We start from the raw sequence: 27,428 nt of genomic DNA on the forward strand, positions 1-27,428 counted from the left end.
AGTGAGCTATTTAAATTCAAGCAATAAGTTATTTAATACTCTTAAGAAGTCTTTAGAGAAGGTTAGAAAATGTCCTCAGTGGCTGAATGAACATCAAATGGGGATGACAGTAGGAAAAGTGATTGCTAGTGTTGGAACTGGTGTATTTTGGTTTCTGAATATATGGGGAGATGGTTTAAAACCTTTTTAAAGTAAAGGTGTGAAGTCCATACATTGCAGTTGTCTCTAGAGATCCCTGGGGAATTGGTTCCAAGACTCCCCTCGGACACCTAGATCCACATATGCTCAAGTTCTTGATATAAAATGGCATAGTATTTGCATATAACATACATGCTTTGTTCCATATACTTTAAATCATCTCTAGATTACTTATAATACCTAATACAATGTAAATGTTATGGTAATAGTTGTGATACTGTATTGTATAGGACATAATGATGAAAAAAATTCTGTACATGTTCTGTACAGACACAGCCATCCATTTATATTTATTTTTAAATATTAATTTTTTTTAAGATGGGATCTTACTCTGTCACCCAGGCTGGAGTGCAGTGGCGTGATCTCGGCTCACTGAAATCTCCACCTCCTGGGCTCAAGTGATCCTCCTGCCTCAGCCTCCCGAGTAGCTGAAAATATGGGTGTGCACCACCATACCCGGCTAATTTTTTGTATTTTTTATAGAGATGGGGTTTCACCATGTTGTGCAGGCTGGTCTCGAACTCCTGCGTTCAAGTGATCTGCCTGCCTTGACCTCCCAAAGTGCTGGGATTACAGGCGTGAACCACCACACCTGGCTTATTTTTAAATATTTTCGATTTGCGATTGGTTGAATCCTCAGATGCAGAACTCAAGGACAGGGCTGGTGACTGTACTTGTGCCTTCTCTTTCAATGCTTCAAGAGAATAGAATTTTGGCTAATTATTGCCATTCAGGTGTTCACAGATTGAAACGCAGCCATGTACCTTGAATTTGCTGGATGTCAGTCTTTAAATGGTTTTTACTTTTCCAGGCTCCAAATGAAGAGACTTGTAAATATGATATGTTTCTGGATTACAGAAGCAGTTATTAGGAGATAACTTTGGTTTTTGGCAGTTTTATTATGATATGCCTAGATTTGTTTTTTTTTTTTTTTTGTATTTATCCTCTTCGGCGTTCCTAGAGTTTCTTCAGTCTATAGCTTGATAGCTTTGTCAGTTTTGGAAAATACTGGCCAGTGTTTCTTCAAATACTGATTCTAAGTACACATTTTGCTACATTTTCTCTCCTCTCTCAGGTCTCCGGTTATGCTTATGACAGACCTTTTTCATCTTATCCCATATGTTTGTTATGCTCTTTTATGTAGTTCTCATTCTTTTTAATTAGGAGGTTTTTCCCCCTTTCATGGTAATAATTTTCATCATTCATAGTTTTCATCCTGGATGTTTTCTATATACTAGTCTTCCAGTTCACTAAATTCTCTTTCCTAGTTTGTGTCTAAATTAGGAAAGCTGCTGTTAAACTCATCTGTCAAATTCTTAATTTTCATTTGTTTTTGTAGATCTTGGTTCCTTGGTGAGAGTCTGTCTTGTAATTTTCTTAAACACGTCAATCTTTTGTTTTAATGTCAATGTCTGTTAACTCCAGTCTAGGTTACTTGTGGGTCTCTTTCCATTTTCTCATTTCTGGAACATCAGGTTCTGTTTTTTGGCATGCCTGGCAATTTAAAAAAAATTTTTCATTATTTTTAAACTTATGATTCGTGAATCAGGCAGCCCTTAGAATCATAGCAGATTCAGAGAGATTCCCGATGCCTGGCAATTTTTTATTGAAAATCTGGATATCTTCTTAGAGAGTGGATTTAACCTTCTTCTAAAAGTCTGAGCAGATCGTCTTGATTGAGTAGAGGCTGGTTTTTTGATTTGTCCATATTCCCAAAGCATAATGCTTCTGAAATCTCTTTCCAGGGTTCCTCCTCTGCTAGGCACTTAACTCCAACAAAATTTTGTCTCCCTAGTGCTGACAGATGACAGACTGCTGAAATATCTGCCCAGAAATAGTAGTGACTTCAGTAAGGAGACTCATTTCTTTTAGCAGCTTCTTCCTGCTTGGTTTGTCTGAGATGTGCCCCAGGTGTGTACAATTTTTGTGTGCAAATACCCATCTCAAGAGGAAAGGGCACGCAGAATGCAGAGTTTGTTTCAGTGCTTCAGTCCCTCCATTCCATGATTTTGGTTCCTCATGTCCTGGCCGCTTTGGTTGCTTTTATCAGACAGAACTCTTCAACATTTCTTCTTACTTTTTTTTGTCTACTTTTGTCGTTGTGGTTAGGAGGACTGTTTGTTTGGAACAGCACCTCCATCATAGTCAGAGAGAAATTTCGTCATGGATTACTTTGACTTTTAAAAATTAAAACTACATTTATTGAAGTTAACATTTCAAACCTGTTTCACAAGCTGTTAAGCTCATCTTAAGGTCTTACTCTAATCTTTTTTGAGGCCTTTTGTAATTTCTTTAATGAAATATTTCACATTTTATTTATACATTTAATATTCTTTTTTGTTTTAAATTTTTACTTAACTTTTGGTTTGACTTACTTAATGATTTTCGTACCTAACTTTAAATCTTCCTAGAATTTAAATATGTTTGTTAATTAAGGAAATGATTATGTAATTGCAAACAGTTTTGTAGTTTACCTTCTTTGCTGATTGACGGTGCATAACAACTTACGACATAAAGTCTGGAGCTATAAATTCAGAGAAATGTCTCCTGTTCCTGACTGCTTGACTAAGCCCCTTTTGATAATAATGATGCTATAAACTCTGCAATTAAAAAGAAAAAGAGGTTCTTTTTTTTTTCCTTTGTTTTTGAGATAGAGTCTCGCTCTATTGCCCAGGCTGGAGTGTAGTGGTGCGATCTCTGCTCACCACAACCTCTGCCTCCCTGGTTCAAGCCATTCTCCTGCCTCAGCCCCTTGAGTAGCTGAGATTACAGGCTCACGCCACTACACCTGGCTAATTTTTGTATTATTAGTAGAGACAGGGTTTCATCATGTTGGCCAGGCTGGCCTTGAAAAAAAAATACAGAGGTTCTGATGATGATCATGTAGTCTGTCCCTGCACTTGACTTACATGCTTTTCAAGCCAGACAATTCTAGCCCTCATCCATCCTTTTCCTGCTTTATCAGTTTTTAGTAATTTTCATACTCTTCCTATTTACTTATTAGGAGCCATTTGACACCTAATTGGAGTTTATGCATTCCAAGTTGTGCCTGTCTTCCCATTTATATTTTTAGGATGTTCTTATCACAGTGGCATAGGCTGTTCGTTGGAAATGAAGCTACTCATTGCCACTCATTTAAAAATTGACTTGTTTTAAATGTATTGTCACCTAGTGTTTGCAATCTCATTTATCTGGACTATCAACTTACTGTTGCTTTTCTGTCTACAGAAAGATAAAAACTCTCCAGATGTCTTCCAGTAATGTCGAAGTTTTTATCCCAATGTCACAAGAAGACACCAATGGCTTCCCCACGACAACTTCCAATAACCTGAAGGCATTTACTGAAGGAGCTGTGTTAAGTTTTCATAACATCTGCTATCGAGTAAAAGTGAAGAGTGGCTTTCTATCTGGTCGAAAACCAGTTGAGAAAGAAATACTATCGGATATCAAGTATGTACATGAACTTGTAAAAAGACAGCTTTTTAATTTACCTATAGTGAACCTCACAGGTTTTGCATATTTCCAAGAAAGTGGCTATGAACATTTTTGTAAAAGTCTTTGCACAGATATACAGACATATGCTTTCATTTGTTTTGGCTAAACTAGGAGTGAAATAATTGGGTCACATTTAGGTATATGTTTAACTCTCAAAGTAACTGCCAGAGTTTAAAAAAAAAAAAAAGTACCACATGTGGCTGGGTACGGTGGCTTATGCCTGTAATCCCAGCACTTTGGGAAGCCGAGGCAGGTGGATCATGAAGTCAAGAGATCGAGAACATCCTGGCCAACATGGTGAAACCCTGTCTCTACTGAAAATACAAAAAATTAGCTGGGCATGGTGGCGTGTGTTTGTAATCCCAGCTACTTGGGAGGCTGAGGCAGGAGTATGGCTTGAATCTGGGAGATCAAGGCCGCGGTGGGTGATGATTGTCTTAATAACTTGATGCAATAGAAGTCTCATCTGCTCGAGGCGTCACACCTTTTTTTTTTTTTTTTTTTTGAGATGGAGTCTCACTCTGTCACCGAGGCTGGAGTGCAGCAGCACAATCCCAGCTCACTGCAACCTCCACCTCCCAGGTTCAAGTGATTCTCCTGCCTCAGCCTTCTGAGTAGCTGGGATTACAGGTGTGTGCCACCACGCCCAGCTAATTTTTGTATTTTTAGTAGAGATGGGGTTTCACCATGTTGGCCAGGCTGGTCTCGAACTCTTGACTTCGTGATCCCCCCACCTCGGCCTCCCAAAGTTCTGGGATTACAGATGTGAGCTGAGCCACCATGCCCAGCCACGCATTTTTTTATGGTCAAATGGCATGTATTTCAGCAACAGATGAGTTCATCTTCACTGCGTGAATAGAACTGTGTTCCTTCCCAGGCTCATAAAAATGCAGTCAGATCTTGCAGTTCTTTCACGTTTTAGTTGAAAGGTCATCAAAGGTTGGTGTTTTTGCTGCTGGCATTTCCTGTTTAAGTATCCATGAGAAAGGTCATGCCTTTTTTGGCTGTAGTATATCCAGTCTTTCTTCTATCTGCTGGCTCCAACTCTAAATACAGTTTCTGGGGGTAGATGAAGGGCTGCTGTCACTTATCTTACTTTTGATTTGTGTTTGATAGCAGCATCACCATTCAGATAGTCAATTACATTCTAAAAAGGCTGATGAGAGTTGTGATTTTGATTTTTCCTCTGGACATTTTGTAATTTCACTTCTAGAACTAAGTCACTATAACCTGATTTCTTCTGTGGAAGGAAGAAGATAAAACAATCTGACCATGAGAATTTTAAAAGTTGTGATTCTTCTGTCTTAGGAAAAATCTTTCTCTTATGCTTGTTTGTTTCCATACCCAGCATTTGAGCTTTCCCTCACCAACGCTGAAGATCTTATGGAAAAAAATTATTCATTCCCATAAATATGTGGATATCCTGTTGTTTTAAGATAAATTCATTATACTCTTGGACAATTTTTAATTAATAACGTATTTTGAAATGATTTCAAATTTATTTATTTATTTTTTAGAGATGGGGTCTTGCTGTGTCACCTAGGCTGGAGTGTGGTGGTGCAATTATAGCTCACTATGAGCTCAGACTCCTGGGCTCAAGTGATTCTCCCGCCTCAGCCTCTGGAGTAGCTAGATACCACAATGCCTGGCTAATTAAAAAAATTTTTTTGTTGTGGAGATGGGGTCTTTCTACATTGCCCAGGCTGGTCTTGAACTCCTGGGCTCAAGTGATCCTCCCACCTTGGCCTCCCAAAGCACTGGGATTATAAGCATGAGCCACTGCACCTGGCCTGATGTTAAATTTAAACCTTGCAGGAACATAACCCTTTTCATTCAGGTTCTCGCCAACATTTCACTGCATTTGTTCTCATCACTTTGTCTCTTCATGTTCCCATGGTCATTAGTGTTTTTTCTGAACTGTGTGAGTGCAGGCTGTCCACATGGTGCTTCCTTCTCCCTAACTCTTCCAGTGTGTGTGTTCCTGAAATAAGGACCCTCTCCTGTATGACCACTCAGACATTGTCCAGGAGCAGCCAAGGGGAAATGTAGCCTTGTAAGAAACGTCGTGGTAGGTCCTCAGGGCCTTGGGTCAACCATGCCCCTCCCATATTTGACTGCCCATCATATCCTGTCTCTTCAGTCTCGTTCAACATGGTATTTTCTTATCTCATCCCACCCCTGGTGATGTTAAAATTGATCACCTGGTCATGTTGATGTCTGTCAAACTTGGCTATAATGTCACCCTTCCCCTTGGTAATTGACTAGTGTTATGAGGGGAGATAAGCTGACATTATTCCAGAACTCCATTCTACATTAAACTTCAACTTCAGTCCCCACTGGATGACTCCTGCCTGAATCAGCCACCACTATCATAGTTGCTAAACAGTGATTTTCTGTTTTCATTATCTCTTAGTTTGTTTTACTAAAAGGAGAAACCTTCATCTATCACCAGTATAGAGTCATGGATTTGTATTTTATTCAATTAATGCATTATTATGTTTTACCTTCATACTCTTATTGTTCCTGATTTGGTCAGTGGGAGATCTTTCAAGGTGGGTTCTTCCCTCCCTCCGTCTCTTATTCTTTGGATATATCGCCTCATTCTTTTTTTATTTTATTATTATTATTATTTTTTTTTGAGATGGAATTTTGCTCTTATTGCCCAGGCTGGAGTGCAATGGCATGATCTTGGCTCACTGCAACCTCCAGCTCCCGGGTTCAAGCGATTCTCCTGCCTCAGCCACCTAAGTAGCTGGGTTTACAGGTGCCCACCACCATGCCCAGCTAATTTTTTGTATTTTAGTAGAGACAGGGTTTCATCATATTGCCCAGACTGGTCTCAAACTCCTGACCTCAGGTGATCCACCCTCCTTGGCCTCCCAAAATGTAGGGATTACGGGCGTGAGCCACCACGCCTGGCCTCTTTTTGTAATTAAACAAATTTTATTAGAGACAAGGACTTACTTTGTTGCCCAGGCTGGAGTGCAGTGGCATGATCATAGCTTACTGCAACCTCAATCCCTTGGGCTCAAGTGATCCTGTCACCTCAGCCTCCTGAGTAGCTGGGACCACCAGCACATACCATCACTTCCAGCTAACTTTTAAGTTTTTTGTAGAGATAGGGTTTCACTATGTTGCCCAGGCACATCTCAAACTCGTGAGCTCAAATGTTCCTCCCACCTTGCCTCTTTCTTTGAATATTTACTTGGCATGGCAAGCAATTCCAGACTCACTGTGTACTTATCCTGCCTCAGACCTAGTATCAGCTGTTGATTTTTATGGAGGAGATATTTACAAAACCAAAATCTGGGTGTTTAAAATGCTCATTGCTTTTGGGATGTCATTGCTTCTAGGTTTTCTCAGTGGAGTGAGACCTAGAGAGTATATATATAATGCATATATGTCTACACACATGTGCATACACATACATGCATAACTTTTAAAAAAATTATCTCCCATGTGCAGGCGCATACAGATCTGGCCAAAGCAGGTGGGAGAGGAGCTGGGGGAGCAGTGGTGACCATTCCCACAGCACCCTGGGAGTTTCCATCTTTATCTTTCTGTGGCTGTCTTTGTATATGGATTAAAACCTATGGCTTCTCATTAATATCTCCAATTCTGATCTAAACCCTCAAGATTCTGTCTATATTTCCATGTTTGTAAAATCTCAAAAAGTGAAAAATCTAGCTCTAACTCACTAGAGAGGGTGGGAGATTGTTTATATTATGGAATAAGAAAATCAGCAAGTACATTAAGAATGTACTTCCTGATTTTTCTATTCCATAATATAAACAATCTCCCCATCCTCTGGCTATCTCTTCTTAACATTTTTTTTTTTTTTTTTTGAGACAGAGTCTTGCTCTGTTGCCCAGGCTCTCACTGCAACCTCCACCTCCTGGGTTCAAGTGATTCTCCTGCCTCAGCCTCCCGAGTAGCTGGGATTACAGGTGCCCGCCGCCATGCCTGGCTAATTTTTGTATTTTTAGTAGAGATGGGGTTTTGCCATGTTGGCCAGGCTGGTCTAGAACTCCTGATTGCAAGTGATCCACCTGCCTTGGCCTCCCAAAGTGCTGGGATTACAGGCGTGAGCCACCACGCCTGGCCGAATTCTCCTTTCTCCAGTTCCTTATCTACTTATCATTCTACTTGGTATCTTTAGGATAAAATCAAACTATTTGCCATCTTCTTGGGTCTCAGCACAGTCAACACTGCCATAATTTTTTCCACCTTCCTACTCTATCTGAATATTCACTCCCCCAGACATCCACTTTGTTTGAAACGTTCTTATGTCTGTACCACGTCTTCATATTCTTAAAGGATACCCCTACCAAAGTGATGTCTTCTTCTTCTAAACTTGGAGTTTTCCAGTGTATTTATCTGACTCTTAACAAGGAAAAAAATGATATATCTTGAGGATATATCTTTTACTTTTCTAAGTGGATTAAGGCTTTTTTTTTCTTTCGGTCATGTTTTTTTTTATCCTGAAGTGCTTTATCTCCTAGCCTCGATTTCTACTTAGATGTTTCTTGGACTGATTAGATTTTAGCAGTGAGAATACTTCTACCAGTTTTCCACAAATTAGCGACTTATTAATTGTGTAGAATTTTACTAGGTAGCAAATGAGATCACTTGAAGATACAGTACTGGTAATCAAATGGTACTCAGAACATGCCATGTATTTCACACTGTGTTAAGAGCAGTAAGTGTAACAGGGATGTTTCATAAGAATCTGTTAGTTATTTCAAGGAGCGTTGAATGTTGAATATCATCTTCCAGAAAATATAAATGGGTTAGAGAATAAGTGAAAGGAATTTAGAGGAATCTATGCCATTTTTCTTGTAGGACTTGACCAGTGATTAACATCCATTGTATATTACACATCAAATCAACAATCTTTTTTTTTTTTTTGAAGTAGAGACAGTGTCTCCCTATGTTGCCTAGACTGGTCTTAAACTCCTGGCCTCAGGCAATCCTTCTGCTTTGGTTTCCTAAAGTGCTGGGATTACAGGCGTGAGCCACCATGCATGGCCTGTTTTTTGTTTGTTGGTTTGTTTTCTTTAAGAGTTGGTTTGTGCTTGTTTTCTGTTTGTAATTTCATCAACCTTCATTGAGTATATTCAGTGCAGACCCTAAATCAATAGAACCTGATCTAAAGTGGAATAGTAAATCAGTCTGTTTTTGTGTTTGCAGTGGGATCATGAAACCTGGCCTCAATGCCATCCTGGGACCCACAGGTGGAGGCAAATCTTCGTGAGTATAAGAGAGTATAAGTAAGCTTTTTCTGTGCAGTTTTAATGTGCTTTTAAAATCCACTTTTTTGTGTGTGTGACCAGGTGTTTATTGAGCATTTGCAATGCATGTCGGGTCTGGTTCTAGGTGCTGTGGATAACTGTAGTTGTGTGGTTTTGTCCCAAGGACCAGGTAGTCTTATTAGGTTAGCTTTACTAATAGGACTTGATAAGGTGATTGACATGTAGCAGTTGACCATGTTATCAGCTAATAGGGAGGAAAAAGAATGGGAGAATGTTAAAAGTAGGGAAAGGGAGCAGAAGATGTAAGTAAAGGCATGAGTCTTAGATAAAAGAACACATTGCCTGTGTTGGTACCTCCAAGGTCAGACAGCTGGGAGGGCCATTTGGGAGATCTGTACTTGATCAGCCAATAGTGTCTTGCTTTATGTTTTGGGGCTTTATTGTAATGTACAATGAAAAGAGAAAGATGAGAATTTTTAAAAGCATAATTTTAGTTAAACCATAGAATTTCTTGACCAGTTAGTTTTCCAACTAAAGCAGAATTTGGATTCAAAGTAGCCATGGAATATATAGCCTGTGTTGGAGGGGAAAAAAACCCACAACATATATATGCTTTTATAGGTTATTAGACCCACAACGTATACGTCCTCTTATAGGTTATTAGATGTCTTAGCTGCAAGGAAAGATCCAAGTGGATTGTCCGGAGATGTTCTGATAAATGGAGCACTGCGACCTACCAATTTCAAATGTAATTCAGGTTACGTGGTACAAGTAAGTATTAGTGGGTTTGCATTTTCTGTTTCCTCTGTTTCTATATGGGTAAGTGCTTTGGCTGATAGTTCAGTGTGCTTCCAATTGATTATGTGACATGTTCCTAGAACTGACTTCCTTTACAGCAGCTTTTCTTAATTTCGCATAGACACTTATGTGAAAAGGCAGAGAGAATCTGGAATATGGCCCTTGTAAGGACAGTGATACCAATTCTCGTTTTTCTATCATTTCTAAAAGATACTACTGTTATCCTTTTTTTGCCTTTCCTTCATCTTTCTTTTCCCCTAGCTTAGAAAGATATTTTAGCAAATCCTTGTATGAAGCAATCTGGAAGTGTCTGCTGGTAGTTAACATAATTACTTGCATTCTATTTGGGTGTACAGATAGGGGGTGAAAATGATTATAGCAGGCTTTGCAGACATCTATGGGGTTAACTGTCATTTGCAGAACTGCAGGTTCATCATTAGCTAGAACTTTACCTTAGTTATGTTATTTTTTTGGATTATGTTACATATACTAAACAGTCGTGGTCTTAGAAAAGACTCATTATGTCTCATTAAAATGCTATTTGCCTTAAGGATGATGTCGTGATGGGCACTCTGACGGTGAGAGAAAACTTACAGTTCTCAGCAGCTCTTCGGCTTCCAACAACTATGACGAATCATGAAAAAAACCAACGGATTAACAGGGTCATTCAAGAGTTGGGTCTGGATAAAGTGGCAGACTCCAAGGTAATGTGGAAAAACTGAAAGCACCGTGATCAGCATAAATAGGACCTCCCCTGTGTGGATAAAACGACTCTGATTCAGCGGTTTCCTGTAATGTGTGTGGTCAAAAGTGATTGCTTTCCGTAACAATGAGAAAAGCAGCTTGTTACATAATATGAATGTGGAAATTAACCTGGAAAAAAATCTTCACAGTGTTTGAATTGTGCACCTGAAGTGATGTGGTGTTGTATGTGAAAGTGTTCCTCACCTGCCCTTTCCTTATGCTCCTCCCCCACCTTATGGCTTAGGTCATGTCTCATTCCATATCTGCACTAACTTTTCTTCTTCCTCTTTTTCTCTTCCTCCTTTCAGTCACTCTTCCTCCAAGGGAATTCGTTCCATTGCTATTGAGGTATATTTCTGGGATTGATAAGTGATGACAGTCCAAGGATTCTTGCTCTGTATCAGCAGTCCCCAACGTTTTTGGCACCAGGGACCGGTTTTGTAGAAGACAGTTTTTCCATGGACCAGGGTAGAGGGGATGGTTTTGGGATAATTCAAGTGTATTACATTTATTGTACACTTTATTTCTATTATTATTTCATTGTAATATATAATGAAATAATTATACAACTCATCATAATACAGAATCAGGGGGAGCCCTGAGCTGGCTTTCTTGCAACTAGATGGTCCTATTTGGGGGTGATGGGAAACAGTCATCAGGCATTAGATTCTCATAAGGAGCACACAGTTTAGATCCCTTGCACGTGCAGTTCACAATAGGGTTTGTGCTCCTATGAGAATCTAATGCTTCCACTGACCTGACCGGTGGAGCTCAGGCAGTAATGCAAGCATTAAGGAGCGGCTGTAAATACGGATGAAGCCTTGCTCGCTCACCTGCTGTGCATACTGGTTCCCCAGGAGTTGGGGACCCCTGCTCTGTATATTTCAGTTTGCTGTAATTTGGCTTCCAAAATTATATTTGGTCAAATTAGGATTTATTTCTCATTTGTGTAGTGTGGTTTTTTTATAGCCTTTCTTTTGATGGTTTTGTCTCTCATTCCCTCCCTCCTTCTCTGCCTCTTTTTCTTCTGCCAGATGTTTACAGACTTTTGTATGCTAAGCTGTCTTTTAGGTTCTAGAGATACAATTGTGGGCAAGAGAGACAAAGTAACACCTCCTCTTGTGGGTTGGAGAGGATCGTGAAGAAAAAAAATGAAACGAATGAATGAACTTTACAATTGATTAATAGGTATGGAAGATTTGCTGAGAAGACATTTGAAGCTTTGGGTGAAAATGAGCTTTTTGCATTGTAATGCCTATAACATAATCCCCTGTGGTATCCCTTACTTAGAAGCAATGAAGAATGAGATGTGCTAATGGTCTATACTTCATATTATGCTTTCTGACAATATTTTCTGTTCAGGGTGTTTTACTGTATTTTGTTTGGAAGAGTAACTCTGAAATGCCACCATCACCACTTATTTCCACTTTATGGGTTTTCTTTGCTTCGGTTTTGTTTATTTATTTGATTTTATCTTTCCAGTAAGGCGGTTTATTCCACTCTGTTCTTTACCTTCAGGCAGCCATTGCCCTATGTTGCTTGTTAGGATTTCTAGGGAAAACAGACTGTGAAGGCACAGCTATTGACTTCCTAGTTTATTTATCTAAATGACTGAAGCAATACATTTAAAATATTTACTTTTTATGAAATTTTAAACATAACAAATGTAGAGTGAATTGTCTGATTACTATAGTAATTATATGGTTATAGTATAATTAATATAATAATAAAACTATTAATATCATTTACATAGATTTCCCAGTTATTAACCTTAGGTATATGGGGTCAGTTTGGGAAGCCTCATGGTAATTAAAAAGGTGTTAATACGGTATGAGAGAAAGTGAACTTTCCTAGCTACGGAGCCCATGCTTTTACTGTAAGTCCACCTGGACACTGGGAGGGGAGGGAGTGTTAGAAGGCTAATACATTATAGTTGCTTTCACATTTTCTTCTCCTGACTTTATCTCCCTTTTTAGACTGTGATTTCACCATGTCACCTATCTTTTAGCGTTCTGAACTTCAAACTAAATGTTTGACTCGGTAAGGAACAAACTGTTAACAGCAGGTGCTTTTTTAAAAAAATTTTTATCTTTTATTAAAGTTCTGGGATACATATGTAGAACCTGCAGGTTTGTTACATAGGTATACATGTGCCATGGTGGTTTGCTGCACCCATCAATCCATCATCTACATTAGGTGTTTCTCCTAATGCTATCCTTTCCCTAGCCCCCAACACCCCGACAGGCCCCAGTGTGTGATGTTCCCCTCCCTGTGTCCATGTGTTCTCATTGTTCAACTCCCACTTATGAGTGAGGACATGTGGTGGTTGGTTTTCTGTTCCTGTGTTGGTTTGCTGAGAATGATGGTTTCCAGCTTCATCCATGTCCCTGCAAAGGACATGAACTCATTCTTTTTTATGGCTGCATAGTATTCCATGGTGGATATATGCCACATTTTCTTTATCCAGTCTATCATTGTGGGCATTTGGGTTGGTTCCAAGTCTTTGCTATTGTGAACAGTGCTACAATAAATATATGTGTGCCTGTGTCTTTATAGTTGAATGATTTATAATCCTTTGGGTATATACCCAGTAATGGGATTGCTGGGTCAAATGGTGTTTCTGGTTCTGGATCCTTGAGGAATCGCCACACTGTCTTGCACAATGGTTCAACTAACTTACACTCCTACTAACAGTGTAAAAGCATTCTTATTTCTCCTCATCCTCTCCAGCATCTGTTGTTTCCTGACTTTTTAATGATCACTTTTCTAACTGGCGTGTGATGGTATCTCGTTGTGGTTTTGATTTGCAGTTCTCTAATGACCAGTGATGATGAACTTTGTTTCATATGTTTGTTGGCTACATAAATGTCTTCTTTTGAGAGGTGTCTATTCATATCCTTTGCCCAGTTTTTGATGGGTTTATGTTTTTCTTGTAAATTTGTTTAAGGTCTTTGTAGTTTCTGGATATTAGCCCTTTGTCAGATGGATAGATTGCAAAAATTTTCTCCCGTTCTGTAGGTTGCCTGTTCACTCTGAAGATAGGTTTCTTTTTCTTTTTTTGCACCGTGCAGAAGCGCTTTAGTTTAATTAGATCCCATCTGTCAATTTTGGCTTTTGTTGCAGTTGCCTTCAGTGTTTTAGTCATGAAGTCTTTGCCCATGCCTGTGTCCTGAATGGTATTGCCTAGGTTTTCTTCTAGGGTTTTTACAGTTTTAGGTCTTACATTTAAGTCTTTAATCCATCTTAAGTTAATTTTTGTATAAGGTGTAAAGAAGGGTCCAGTTTCAGTTTTCTGCATATGGCTAGCCAGTTTTCCCAGCACCATTTATTAAATATGGAATCCTTTCCCCATTGCTTGTTTTTGTCAGGGATGTCAAAGATCAGATGGTTGTAGATGTGTGGCATTATTTCTGAGGCCTCTGTTCTATTCCATTGGTCTATATATCTGTTTTGGTACCAGTACCATGCTGTTTTGGTTACTGTAGTCTTGTAGTATAGTTTAAAGTCAGGTAGTGTGATGCCTCCAGCTTTGTTCTTTTTGCGTAGGATTGTCTTGGCTATACGGGCTTTTTTTTGGTTCCATATGAAATTTAAAGTAGTTTTTTCTAATTCTGTGAGGAAAGTCAATGGTAGCTTGATGGGGATAACGTTGAATCTATGTATTACTTTGGACAGTGTGGCCATTCTCATGATATTGATTCTTCCTATCCGTGAGCATGAAATGTTTTTCCATTTGTTTGTGTCCTCTCTTACTTCCTTTGGCAGTGATTTGTAGTTCTCCTTGAAGAGGTTCTTCACATCTTTTGTAAGTTGTATTCCTAGGTATTTTATTCTCTTTGTAGCAATTGTAAATGGAAGCTCATGATTTGGCTATTATTAGTGTATAGGAATGCTTGTGATTTTTTCACATTGATTTTGTATCCTGAGACTTTGCTGAAGTTGCTCATCAGCTTAAGGAGATTTTGGGCTGAGACAAAGGGCTTATCTAAGTATACAGTCATATCATCTGCAAACAGAGACAATTTGACTTCCACTCTTTCTATTTGAATACACTTTCTTTCTTTCTCTTGCCTGATTGCCCTGGCCAGAACTTCCAATATTATGTTGAATAGGAGTGGAGAGAGAGGGCGTCCTTGTCTTGTGCAGGTTTTCAAAGGGAATGCTTCTAGCTTTTGCCCATTCAGTGTGATGTTGGCTGTGGGTTTGTCATAAATAGCTCTTATTATTTTGAGATACATTCCATCAATACCTAGTTTATTGAGAGATTTTAGCATGAAGGGGTGTTGAATTTTATCAAAGGCCTTATTGCATCTATTGAGACAATCATGTGGTTTTCATCGTTTGTTCTATTTGTGTGATGGATTATGTTTATTAATTTGCATATGTTCAACCAGCCTTGCATCCCAGGGATGAAACCAACTTGATCATGGTAGGTAAGGTTTTTGATGTGCTACTGGATTTGGTTTGCCAGTAGTTTGTTGAGGATATTTGCATTGATGTTCATCAGGGATATCGGCCTGAAATTTTCTTTTTTTGTGTGTCTCTACCAGGTTTTGGTGTTAGAATGATGCTGGCCTCATAAAATGAGTTAGGGAGGAGTCCGTCTTTTTCTATTGTTTGGAATAGTTCAGAAGGAATAGTACCAACTCCTCTTTGTACCTGTGGTAGAAATCGGCTGTGAATCCATCTGGTCCTGGATTTTTTTTGGTTGGTAGGCTATTAATTACTGCCTCAATTTCAGAACTTGCTATTGGTCTATTCATGGATTCAACTTCTTCCTTGATTAGTCTTGGGAGGGTATATGTGTCCAGGAAAATCCATTTCTTCTAGATTTTCTAGTTTATTTGCGTAGAAGTGTTTATAGTATTCTCTGATGGTAGTTTGTATTTCTGTGGGATCAGTGATTATATCCCCTTTTTCATTATTTAATGTATCTATTTGATTCTTCTCTCTTCTTTATTATTCTAGCTTGTGCTGTATCTATTCTGTTAAACTTTTCAAAAAACCAGCCCCTGGATTCATTGATTTTTTTGAAGGTTTTTTTCCTATCTCTATCTCCTTCAGTTCTTCTCTGATCTTGGTTATTTCTTGTCTTCTGCTAGCTTTTGAACTTGTTTGCTCTTGTTTCTCTAGTTCTTTTAATTGTGATGTTAGGGTGTCGATTTTAGATCTTTCCCACTTTCTCCTGTGGGCATTTAGTGCTATAAATTTCCCTCTAAACACTGCTTTAGTTATGTCCCAGAGATTCTAGTATATTGTGTCTTTGTTCTCATTGGTTTCAAAGAATTTATTTATTTCTGCCTTCATTTTGTTATTTACCCGGTAGTCATTCAGGAGCAGGTTGTTCAGTTTCCATGTAGTTGTGTGGTTTTGAGTGAGGTTTTTTTTGTGTTTCTTTGTTTGTAGGTGTCTATTAGGTTCACTTGGTCCAGAGCTGAGTTCAAGTCCTGAATATCCTTGTTAATTTTCTGTCTTGATGATCTGTCTAATATTGACAGTGGGGTGTTAAAGTTTCCCACTATTATTGTGTGGGAGTCTAAGTCTCTTTGTAGGTCTCTAAGGACTTGCTTTATGAATCTGCATGCTCCTGTATTGGGTGCATATGGATTTAGGATAGTTAGCTCTTCTTGTTGCACTGATCTCTTTACCATTAGGTAATGCCCTTCTTTGTCTTTTTTGATCTTTTTTGCTTTAAAGTCTTTTATCAGAGACTGGGATTACAACCCCTGCTTTTTTTTGCTTTGCATTTGCTTGGTAGATCTTCTTCCATCTCTTTATTTTGAGCCTATGTGTGTGTTTCATATGAGACAGGTCTCCTGAATACAGCACACTGATGGGTCTTGACTCTTTATCCAATTTGCTAGTCTGTGTCTTTTAACTGGGGTATTTAGCTCATTTACCTTTAAGGTTAATATTGTTATGTGTGAATTTGATCTCGTCATTATGATTCTCGTCATTATGATCCTGTGAATATGATATTAGCTGGTTATTTTGCTCATTAGTTGATGCAGTTTCTTCATAGTGTTGATGGTTTTTACAACTTGGTATGTTTTTGCAGTCACTGGTACCAGTTTTTCCTTTCCATATTTAGTGCTTCCTTGAGGAGCTCTTTTGAGGCAGGCCTGGTGGTGACAAAATCCCTCAGCCCTTGCTTGTCTGTAAAGGAGTTTATTTCTCCTTCGCTTATGAAGCTTAGTTTGGCAGGATATGAAATTCTGGGTGAAAAATTCTTTTCTTTAAGAATTTTGAATATTGGTCCCCACTCTTTTCTGACTTACAGGGTTTCTGCAGAGAGATCTGCTGTTAGTCTGACGGGCTTTCCTTTGTAGGTAACCCAACCTTTCTTTCTGGCTGCCCTTCATATATTTTCCTTCATTTCAACTTTCGTGAGTCTGACCGTTATGTGTCTTGGGGTTGCTCTTCTTGAGGAGTATCTTTGTGGTGGTCTCTGTATTTCCTGAATTAGAATGTTGGCCCATCTTGCTAGGTTGGGGAAGTTCTTCTGGATAATATCCTGAAGAGTGTTTTCCAACTTGGTTCCATTCTCCCTGTCACTTTCAGGTAACCAATCAAACGTAGGTTTTGTCTTTTCATATAGTCCCATATTTCTTGGAGGCTTTGTTTGTTCGTTTTCGTTCTTTTTTCTCTAATCTTGTCTTCATGCTTTGTTTCATTAAGTTGATCTTCAATCTCTGATATCCTTTCTTCCACTTGATCGATTTGGCTATTGATACTTGTGTTTGCTTCATGAAGTTCTCGTGCTGTGTTTTTCAGCTTCATCAGGTCATTTATGTTCTTCTCTAAACTGGTTATTCTAGTTAGCAATTCCTCTATCCTGTTTTCAATGTTCTTAGCTTCCTTGCATTGGGTTAGAACATGAACATGCTTCCTTTAGCTCAGAGGAGTTTGTTATTACCCACCTTCTGATGCCTACTTCTGTCTATTCATCAAACTCATTCTCCATCCAGTTTTGTTCCCTTGCTGGCGAGGAGTTGTGATCCTTTGGAGGAGAAGAGGCATTCTGGTTTTTGAAATTTTCCAACTTTTTGCATAGGTTTTTCCTCATCTTCATGGATTTATCTAACTTTGGTCTTTGATGCTGGTGACTTTTGGATGGGATTTTAGTGTGGACATCCTTTTTGTTGATGTTGATGCTATTCCTTTCTGTTTGTTAGTTTTCCTTCTAACAGGCCCCCCTGCTGCAGGTCTGCTGGAGTTTGCTGCGGATCCACTCCAGACCCTGTTTGCCGGGTTATCACCAGCAGAGGTTGTAGAACAGCAAAGATTGCTGCCTGTTTTTTCCTCTGGAAGCATTGTTCCCAGAGGGGCACCCACCAGTTGCCAGCCGGAGCTCTCCTGTATGAACTGTCTGTCGACCCCTGCTGGGAGGTGTCTCCCAATCAGGAGGCACAGGGGTCAAGGATCCACTTGAGGAGGCAGTCTGTTCCTTAGCAGAGGTCTAGCACTGTGCTGGGAGATTCACTGCTCTCTTTAGAGCCGGCAGGAATGTTTAAATCTGCTGAAGCTGTGCCGGCAGCCTCCTGCTCTGTCCCAGGGAGGTGGGAGTTTTATCTATGTGCTCCTGACTGGGGCTGCTGCCTTTCTTTCTGAGGTGCCCTGGCTAGAGAGGAGGGATCTAGAGAGGCAGTCTGGCTACGGTGGCTTTGCTGAGCTGTGGTCGGCTCCACCCAGTTCAAATTTCCTGGGGGCTTTGTTTACACTGTGAGGGCCTACTCAAGCCTCAGTAATGGTGGATGCCCCTCCCCCTACCAAGCTCAAGCATCCCAGGTTGACTTTAGACTGCTGTGCTGGCAGTTAGAATTTCAAGCCAGTGGATCTTAGCTTGCTGGTCTCTGTGGGGCTGGGATCCACTGAGCTAGACTAGACCACTTGGCTCCCTGGCTTCAGCCCCCTTTCCAGGGCAGTCAACAATTTTGTCTCGCTGGCATTCCAGGCGCCACTGAGGTATGAAAAAAAAAACTCCTGCAGCTATTGGTGTCTGCCCAAATGGCCGCCCAGTTTTGTGGTTGAAACCCAGGACCCTGGTGGCGTAGGCATCCATGGGAATCTCCTGGTCTGTGGGTTGTGAATATCATGGGAAAAGCGCAGTGTCTGGGCTGGAATACACCATCCCTCATGGCACAGTCCCTCACGGCTTTCCTTGACTAGAGGAGGTGCTTCCCTGACCCCTTGCGCTTCTATGCCTCACCCAAGGAGGTGCTTTGTGTCAGGCTTAGTTACTGACCAGCTGTGACCTGAACCTAAGTTTACTCATCTGATAAAAGAGATACCTACTTTATCTACCAGGTATCCACTTACTTGCTGTTCAGAATAAATGAACTTAATGAGATAAAGTGTCTCTTACAGGACTGGCACATGTTAGGAGCTCACCAAACGGTAGTGAGTGACTGGTTGTTATCATTGACAATTATAATATTTGTGATTTAGGTTGGAACTCAATTTATCCGTGGTGTGTCTGGAGGAGAAAGAAAAAGGACTAGTATAGGAATGGAGCTTATCACTGATCCTTCCATCTTGTTCTTGGACGAGCCTACAACGGGCTTAGACTCAAGCACAGCAAATGCTGTCCTTTTGCTCCTGAAAAGGTAAATGCTATGGGAACATTATCTTTAGTTAATATCTTATCACTACTATGTCCCAGATATTCTTGGTGCAGGGGGTTCAGAAATGATCAAAACAATTTCTTCCTCTTCTGTTGGAGGGAAAGTCAGTTGACAAGTGAAAAGCATTATCAAGAAAAACAAAGCAGGTAAGAGTGTAGGGAAGGATGGTTGTGATGAGGGCAGGGGCAGGGGTGGGCCTGTTTTGTGCTCTCTTTAGCTTCTTAACACCAACAGACACACACATACACATTTTGTCTATCTCTCTGCTCTATAACACTGAACATTTTGTAGTTTTCTGAGTAGACCTTTTTATTTCACATCTTTTTCATCTTATTCTTGCACCTTCAGTGCTTTTTCTTCTTAACTTTCTCCTGTTGGGCCTTTTTTAGTCTGTTTATATCATCTTCAGACTGGGTTGTGAGTCTCCCATTTTGCTTACAAGGAATCCTTAGCTTCTTCTGTTTCATATTGTACTGAAATTGTTGACCTACTAGCCTGATCCTCTTTGAGGCAGAATGTCTTTGTATACATGCTAGCATACAGTAGGTTCTTAGAAAATGTTAAAATTGAAGTGACTCTTCACATAAAATATTTTGAATAGTAACAGTTTTGAACAGTGATTTTGGCCCTTCTTGTACCTGTGTATTGTTATTATAATTATTACAAATATTATTACAATTCAAGGTGAGATTTGGGTGGGGACACATATCATTCCACCCCTGGTCCCTCCCTCCCAAATCTCATGTCCTCACATTTTGAAACCAATCATGCCTTCTCAAGAGTCTCCCAAAGTCTTAATTCATTTCAGCTTTAACTCAAAAGTTCACGATCTAAAGTTTCATCTGAGACAGGGCAAGTTCTGTCCACCTATGAGCCTGTAAAATCAAAAGCAAGTTAGTAACTTCCTAGATACAATAGGAGTACAGGCATTGGGTAAATACATCTCTTCCAAATGGGAGAAATTGGCCAAAATGAAGGGGCTACAGGTCCCATGCAAGTCCGAAATACAAAGGGGCAGTCAAATCTTAAAGCTCTGAAATTATCTTCTTTGATTCCACATCTCACATCCAAGTCACACTGATGCAAGAGGTGGGCTCCCAGGGCCTTGGGAGGCTCTGGCCTTGTGGATTTTCAGGGTACAGCCCCTCGCGTGGCTGCTTTCACAGGCTGGTATTGAGTGTCTGTGGCTTTTCCAGATGCACAGTGCAAGCTGTTGGTGGATCTACCATTCTGGGGTCTTAAGCTATGATGGCCCTCTTCTCACTACTCCACTAGGCAGTGCCCCACTGGGGGCCCTGTGTAGGGGCTCCCACCCCACATTTCCCATCTGCACTGCCCTAGCAGAGGTTCTCCATGAGGGCTCCATCCCTGAAGTTGACTTCTCCCTGGACATCCAGGTATTTCCATACATCCTCTGAAATCTAGGCGAAGGGCAGGCCTAACACTACATGGAAGCCACCAAAGCTTGGGTCTTGCACCCTCTGAAACAACAGCCTGAACTCTCTGTTGGTCCCCTTTAACCATGGCTGGAACATACGGCACCAAGTCTCAAGACTGCACAAAGCAGCGAGGCCCTGGGCCTGGCCCAGGAAACCATTTTTTCCTCCTTTGCCTCTGGGCCTGTGATGGGAGGGCCTGCTGTAAAGACCTCTGACATGCCCTGGAGACATTTTCCCCATTATCTTGGTGATTAACATTTGGCTCCTTATTACTTAGGCAAATTTCTGTAGCAGGTTTGAATTTCTCCTCAGAAAATGGATTTTTTCTTTTTTATCACATCATCAGGCTGCAAATTTTCTGAGCTTTTGTGCTCTGCTTCTCTTTTAAACAAAAGTTCTAATTTCAAACCATATATTTGTGAGTGAATAAAACCGAATGCTTTTAACACACCCGAGTCACCTCTTGAATGCTTTGTTGCTTAGAAATTTCTTCTGCTAGATGCTCTAAGTCATCTCTCTCAAGTTTACAGCTCCACAAATCTCTAGGACAGGGGCAAAATGCCACCAATCTCTTTGCTAAAACATAGCAAGAGTCACCTTTATTCCAGTTCCCAACAAGTTCCTCATCTCCATCTGAGACCACCTCAACCTGGACTTGATTGTCCATATCACTATCAGCATTTTAGTCAAAGCCATTCAACAAGTCTCTAGGAGTTTCCAAATTTTCCCACATCTTCCTGTCTTCTTAGCCCTCCAAACTGTTCGAACCTCTGCCTGTTACCCAGTTCCAAAGTGGCTTCCAGATTTTTGGGTATCTTACAGCAGCATCCTACTCTACCAGTACCAATTTACTGTATTAGTCTGTTCTCATGTCTGCTAGGTATGTCTGCTAATAAAGACATACCTGACACTGGATAATTTATAAAGGAAAGAAGTTTCATGGACTCACAGTTGCACATGGCTGGGGAGACCTGACAATTATGGCAGAAGGCAAAGAAGAAGCAAAGGCATGTTGTACATGGCGGCAGGCAAGAGAGCTTGTGCAGGAGATCTCCCATTTATAAAACCATCAGATCTCGTGAAACGTTTTCAGTACCATGAGAAGAGTATAGGGGAACCGCCCCCATGATTCAGTTATCTCCACCTGGCCCTGCCCTTGACACGTGGGGGTTGTTATAATTGAAGGTGAGATTTGAGTGGGCACACAGCCAAACCTTATCAACCTGTAAGTCATAACTCCTGTGAAAAGGTAAGTTAGCACTATTTTGGCCATGGACTTAGACCAGAGATTAAATCCCAGCCTTGTCTCTTACTAACAGTGATCCCTTGGCCAGTTGCTTGATCCTTTAAGACATATTTATAAAATGAGGGTAATAATAATAATATTAGAACTGCCTCATAACAATACTGTGAAAATTGAAATGAAGTTATCTCTAAAGTATTTAGCAAAGACATAGTAAGTACTCAGTTATGTTAATTGCATTATTAGGGCAGAAGAGTGAAAACCAAGTTTTAAAGAGCCAGAAGACCTAAATGATAAGTCAGAATGAGATATATGACTGTTTTAATATGTAGTCCATGGTTAGTTCTCAAACTTGAAAATACTTGCAGATTACCTGGGTTGCTTCTTAAAATGCGGATTCCCTAGACCTACTCCCAGAGATTCTAATTCAATGTCTGGGAAGACTGTCCTAGAATCTGCATTTTTAATAACCATTCTAGTTGATTCTAGATTGTCAATGCAACATACTTTGAAAATTCCTATTCTGCTTTAATAAAAGCTTTGAATTTAGGTTTCCTAACTATAGGTAAATAATATGAGATGAAAAGTTAGTAAGACAAAGTCAAGTTGAACTAGAAGCAAACAATCTAAAGGCAAGAATAGAGTATGTTACCGAGAAGTACAAGTTTCAGATATTTAATGACTCATTATTGTCTCACTTTTAACCTAGGATGTCTAAGCAGGGACGAACAATCATCTTCTCCATTCATCAGCCTCGATACTCCATCTTCAAGTTGTTTGATAGCCTCACCTTATTGGCCTCAGGAAGACTTATGTTCCATGGACCTGCTCAGGAGGCCTTGGGATACTTTGAATCAGCTGGTATGGTTGACTTTTTTATGCTGTAAAACTCTTCATTAATAGAATCCTGAAGGAGAGCAAAGAGGGTGTGCAGGAGTGCTTTTTGGTCTTTGGGTAGACATACCATGAGAATCTATCACTTCAAAATATGTTTGATCCATTTGGTGCTAGTATTTTTCTTCATTGTGCACCACAGCTTGTTATTTAGGTATCTTTCTTGTCTTATTTGAATGTGCATTCATGTGTGTATGAGTATTTCTGCTGGGCCTATGTTCTGCTTCCTAGTTATAGTGACCATTTCTTAAAAGCTCAGTAATTAATATGTTGGCCCTTTAGCTAGTTACTCTGTCACTTGAACATTTTTGGAAAGGCCTAATATGGTTGTCTTCTTGACCATATAACAGATGAGGCCTTATAATTTTTTCCCCGTGCACATGATGTTGGTCTGCCCTGATGAGGACTCATGGAGATGCTACTTAATTGTATTTATTTTTATTTTTATTATTTTTTTTGAGATGGAATCTTGCTCTGTCATCCAGGCTGGAGTGCAGTGACGTGATCTTGGCTCACTGCAAGCTCCGCCTCCTGAGTTCACACCATTCTCCTGCCTCAGCCTCCTGAGTAGCTAGGACTACAGGCGCCTGCCACCACGCCGGGCTCATTGTTTTGTATTTTTTTAGTAGAGACGGGGTTTCACCATGTTAGCCAGGATGGTCTTGATCTCCTGACCTTGTGATCTGCCGCCTGGGCCGCCCAATGTGCTAGGATTATAGGTGTGAGCCACCGCACCCAGCAAGTTTTGTTTTTTAAGGTTTGTTTGTTTTTTTCCTTTGAGATGGGATCTCACTCTGTCACCCAGGCTGGAGTGCAGTGGCACAATCTTGACTCACTGCTTGAGCCTCAACCCCCTGGGCTCAAGCCATCCTCCCACCTCAGCCCCCCAAGCAGCTGGGACTATAGGCACATGCCACCATAGCTAGCTAATTTTTGTATTTTTTGTAGAGTCGGGGTCTTGCCATGTTGCCCAGGATGGTCTCAAACTCCTGAGCTAAAGCAATCTGCCATGGCCTCCCAAAGTGCTGGGATTACAGGTGTGAGCCACTGTGCCCGGCAGACACCACTTAATTTTCTGGTAACTGTAGATTGCAGCTTTAGCCCTTGAGTGGGTATTGGTCAATAGAGTGGTTAGTCCTAAACCTGACTTAGATGGACCAAAATTTCTAGCAGTCTTGGACTGCATGGTTCTTTTTATTTTAAATTGAAACGTGTGATTTTTAAAATTTTAGATAGAAATGTGCGAGTTTTTTTTTAATGGCTTGTGCGGCTTGCCTCATTTTAGAGATATTTGGATATGATTATAAATGATTCCCTATGATCCTAAATACAATTTTAGATATTCATTGACCATGTTTCTTAGTTTTTAAAAAAGGAGATTAACTAAGAGTCAGACTTCAGGCCACACTGAGTTCAGATGATCTCATCATCTGAAGCTGAACGGTTCAGGTGTGCTGTGCTGGCCATGTTCTATCAAGAATACTGCTCAGGAGTTTTGTTCTCTATTTGGAATTATAGCAGCACAGCAGTTGATTTGGATTTCGGAATTAATTAATTAATTAATTTACTTTTGAGACAAGGTCTCACTCTGTTGCCCAGGCTGGAGTGCAGTGGTGCTTTCTGAGCTCACGGCAACCTCCGCCTCCCAGGTTCAAGCAATTCTTGTGCCTCAGCCTCCCTAGTAGCTGAGATTATAGTCATAAGCCAACACACCTGGCTAATTTTTGTGTTTTTAGTATAAATGGGGTTTTGCCATGTTGGCTAGGTTAGTCTCAAACTCCTGGGCTCAAGTGATTTGCCGGTCTCGGCCTCCCAAAGTGCTGGGATTGCAGATGTGAGCCACTGCACCCGGCCCTGGACCTCTGAATTTAGTATGTGGGGAGGCAGTCATTGCTGATGTGGGTTCCATCACTCTGGCATTCCCTAGGTGAACTAAGAGAGCAGAACACACTTGGGCTTTTGGTATTTTTTTCTTGGGTCTATGTTTAGATTTTTGAGGAAGTACTGTTAAGCACCAGAGCATACCAATAGCTATTTCAGGTCTCATGAATTACGATAGGTAAGGACCAAGCACTAATGCAAAATGCCCTGCAAATCCAAGGTTGGCTTGGAGTGTTTCCTTTTTCTTTTTCTTTTTCTTTTTCTTTTCCTTTTCCTTTTTCTTTTTTTTCTTTTCTTTTCCTTTCCTTTTGTTTTTCGGCCCGGAGACAAAGAATTGCTGAAATATCGTGTGATAAGCTGGGCACAGTGGCTCATGCCTGTAATACCAGCACTTGCGGGTGGATCACTTGAGGCCAGGAGTTAGAGACCAGCCTCGAACTGGTCGAACATGGCGAAATCCTGTCTCTACTGAAAATACAAAAATTAGTTGGACGTGGTCGTGCACGCTGCTAATCCCAGCTACTTGGGAGGCTGAGGCAGGAGAATCACTTGAAGTCGGGAGGCAGAGGTTTCAGTGAACCAAGATCCCCCACCACATTCCAGCCTGGGTGACAGAGGGAGACCCTGTCTCAAAAAAAAAAAAAAAAAAAACCCAAATATATATATAGTGTGATTGAATATATAAAAAGAAAGGGTAAAATTAGTGTGGGAAGAAGAGAGAAAGAAAGTTAGGGAGAAGTCGTTAGATTCTGTCTTCTCTAGCCTCACCTCCCTTGCCCTCTGAAAGTGACTTCTCTTTATTTTCTAAGACCATCAAGTTTGTGTTTTTGGGCTGCCTTCTTTCATAGGTTATCACTGTGAGGCCTATAATAACCCTGCGGACTTCTTCTTGGACATCATTAATGGAGATTCCACTGCCGTGGCATTAAACAGAGAAGAAGACTTTAAAGGTATGTGAATCTGTTACAGTCCCAGATTTTTGCCTAATTGAATTGGCTGAAGTTTAACAACGTGGTGGCTAATTAAAATGTGACTTTGTGAATTTCTGTTAATGCAGTCTTCTGATATCAGTCAACACAAACATTTTGTTGTCTGTGAGTGCTGTTGGTGTTTTTGATTTAATTTATAAATGAGAATTTATATGGTGTTGTCAGTTCCAAGAGGAGTTAACATTTTTTAAAATGCTCACTGTTTATAAAGTGTTTTTAAAATAAGAAACTTGGCAATGTATGCATTTGCATATAATAGGAAGCAACAACCAGATTTTTTTTCTTTTTTGAGACGGAATCTAGCCCTTGTCACTGAGGCTGGAGTGCAATGGTGCTATCTCGGCTTACTGCACCCTCTGCCTCCTGGGTTCAAGCCATTCTCCTGCCTCACCTTCCCGAGCAACTAGAATTACAGGCCTGTGCCACCACACCCAGCTAATTTTTGTATACTTAGTAGACATGGAGTTTCACCATGTTGGCCAGGCTGGTTTCGAACTCCTGACCTCAAGTGATCCTCCCACCTTGGCCTCCCAAAGTGTTGGGATTACAGGCATGAGCCATCGCCCCCGGCCACGACCGGAGTTTTATATTAAGAATTAGAACTCTATGGTAAGAAGTCTATTTTAAAAGAATTAAGGTCAAATAGGAAAACATCAGTTGGTTTGCTGTATTCAAAAGACTATAGCAGGAGACAGCCTAGTTCTCTGTACTTTTCTTTTTATTTCTTTTTCTCTTTTTAAATATATATTTTAATTTATTACTTACTTTATTTATTTTTATAGAGACAGGGTCCCGTTTCATTGCTCAGGCTGGTGTTGAATTCCTGGCTTCGCATGATCCTCCTGCCTCTGCCTTGCAAAATACTGGGATTACAGGAGTGAGCCACTGTGCCTGACCTGTTATACTTTTCTAATGACAGAGCTCATAATTTTTTATTTCTAGTTTTTCTTTTTTTGAAATGGAGTCTTGCTGTCTCACACAGGCTGGAGTGCAGTGGTGTGATCTCAGCTCACTGCAACCTCCACCTCCTGGGTTCAAGCGATTCTCTTGCTTTAGCCACCTGAGTAGCTGGGATTACAGGTGTGCACCACCACACCAGGCTAATTTTTTTTGTATTTTTAGTAGAGATGGGGTTTCCCCATATTGGTTAGGCTGGTCTCGAACTCCTGACCTTGTAATCCACCCGCCTCAGCCTCCCAAAGTGCTGAGATTACAGGCATGAGCCACCGTGCCTGGCCTATTTTTTCTTTCTAAAGCTTTAGAATGAAGGTGTTAGGGAAGAATCCAAGAAAGGGGTCACAGAAAAAATGGGCTAAATTTGTTGTTATTTTGTTCATGTTTCCTTTTTATCCACTGATTGCAAAGCCACGGAGATCATAGAGCCTTCCAAGCGGGATAAGCCACTCATAGAAAAATTAGCCGAGATTTATGTCGACTCCTCCTTCTACAAAGAGACAAAAGCTGAATTACATCAACTTTCCAGGGGTGAGAAGAAGAAGAAGATCACAGTCTTCAAGGAGATCAGCTACACCACCTCCTTCTGTCATCAACTCAGATGGGTTTCCAAGCGTTCATTCAAAAACTTGCTGGGTAATCCCCAGGCCTCTATAGCTCAGGTAACCAGCAGATTCTTTTGAAATACTCAAATGGGAACAATGTGGTTCTGTTATCATCTGCTTCAGGATATGTTTATCTTCTACCCACCCTTCCAGTTATTTGTTATCTTCACTCCACCTGGAATATAGAACTAGTCAGCAGAACAAATAAAGGACAATTAAGTTTTACGTTTGGAAAGCTTCTCTTTTTTTGAGACAGAGTCTTACTCTGTTGCCCAGGCTGGAGTGCAGTGGCATGAACTCAGCTCACTGCAG

At 40.4% G+C, this 27,428-nt stretch overlaps 1 protein-coding gene across 2 annotated transcripts in view; it reads left to right on the forward strand.

Annotated features, from left to right (window-relative positions):
* The window catches only part of ABCG2 (ATP-binding cassette, sub-family G (WHITE), member 2 (Junior blood group)), a 149,004-nt gene that overhangs the window by 98,399 nt on the left and 23,177 nt on the right, over nt 1-27,428 (forward strand). For both annotated transcript variants that reach the window (XM_011990728.1, XM_011990727.1), the window contains 8 exons: nt 3,427-3,648; nt 8,884-8,943; nt 9,602-9,716; nt 10,295-10,447; nt 18,936-19,093; nt 22,503-22,654; nt 25,417-25,518; nt 26,923-27,173. In XM_011990728.1, coding sequence (XP_011846118.1) covers nt 3,446-3,648; nt 8,884-8,943; nt 9,602-9,716; nt 10,295-10,447; nt 18,936-19,093; nt 22,503-22,654; nt 25,417-25,518; nt 26,923-27,173 — 1,194 coding nt within the window. In that variant the 5' untranslated portion in view covers nt 3,427-3,445. The remainder of the gene's footprint in view (nt 1-3,426; nt 3,649-8,883; nt 8,944-9,601; nt 9,717-10,294; nt 10,448-18,935; nt 19,094-22,502; nt 22,655-25,416; nt 25,519-26,922; nt 27,174-27,428) is intronic.

This window comes from Mandrillus leucophaeus, unplaced genomic scaffold (assembly GCF_000951045.1).
Source record: "Mandrillus leucophaeus isolate KB7577 unplaced genomic scaffold, Mleu.le_1.0 Scaffold381, whole genome shotgun sequence".
Taxonomy (NCBI): Eukaryota; Metazoa; Chordata; class Mammalia; order Primates; family Cercopithecidae; genus Mandrillus; species Mandrillus leucophaeus.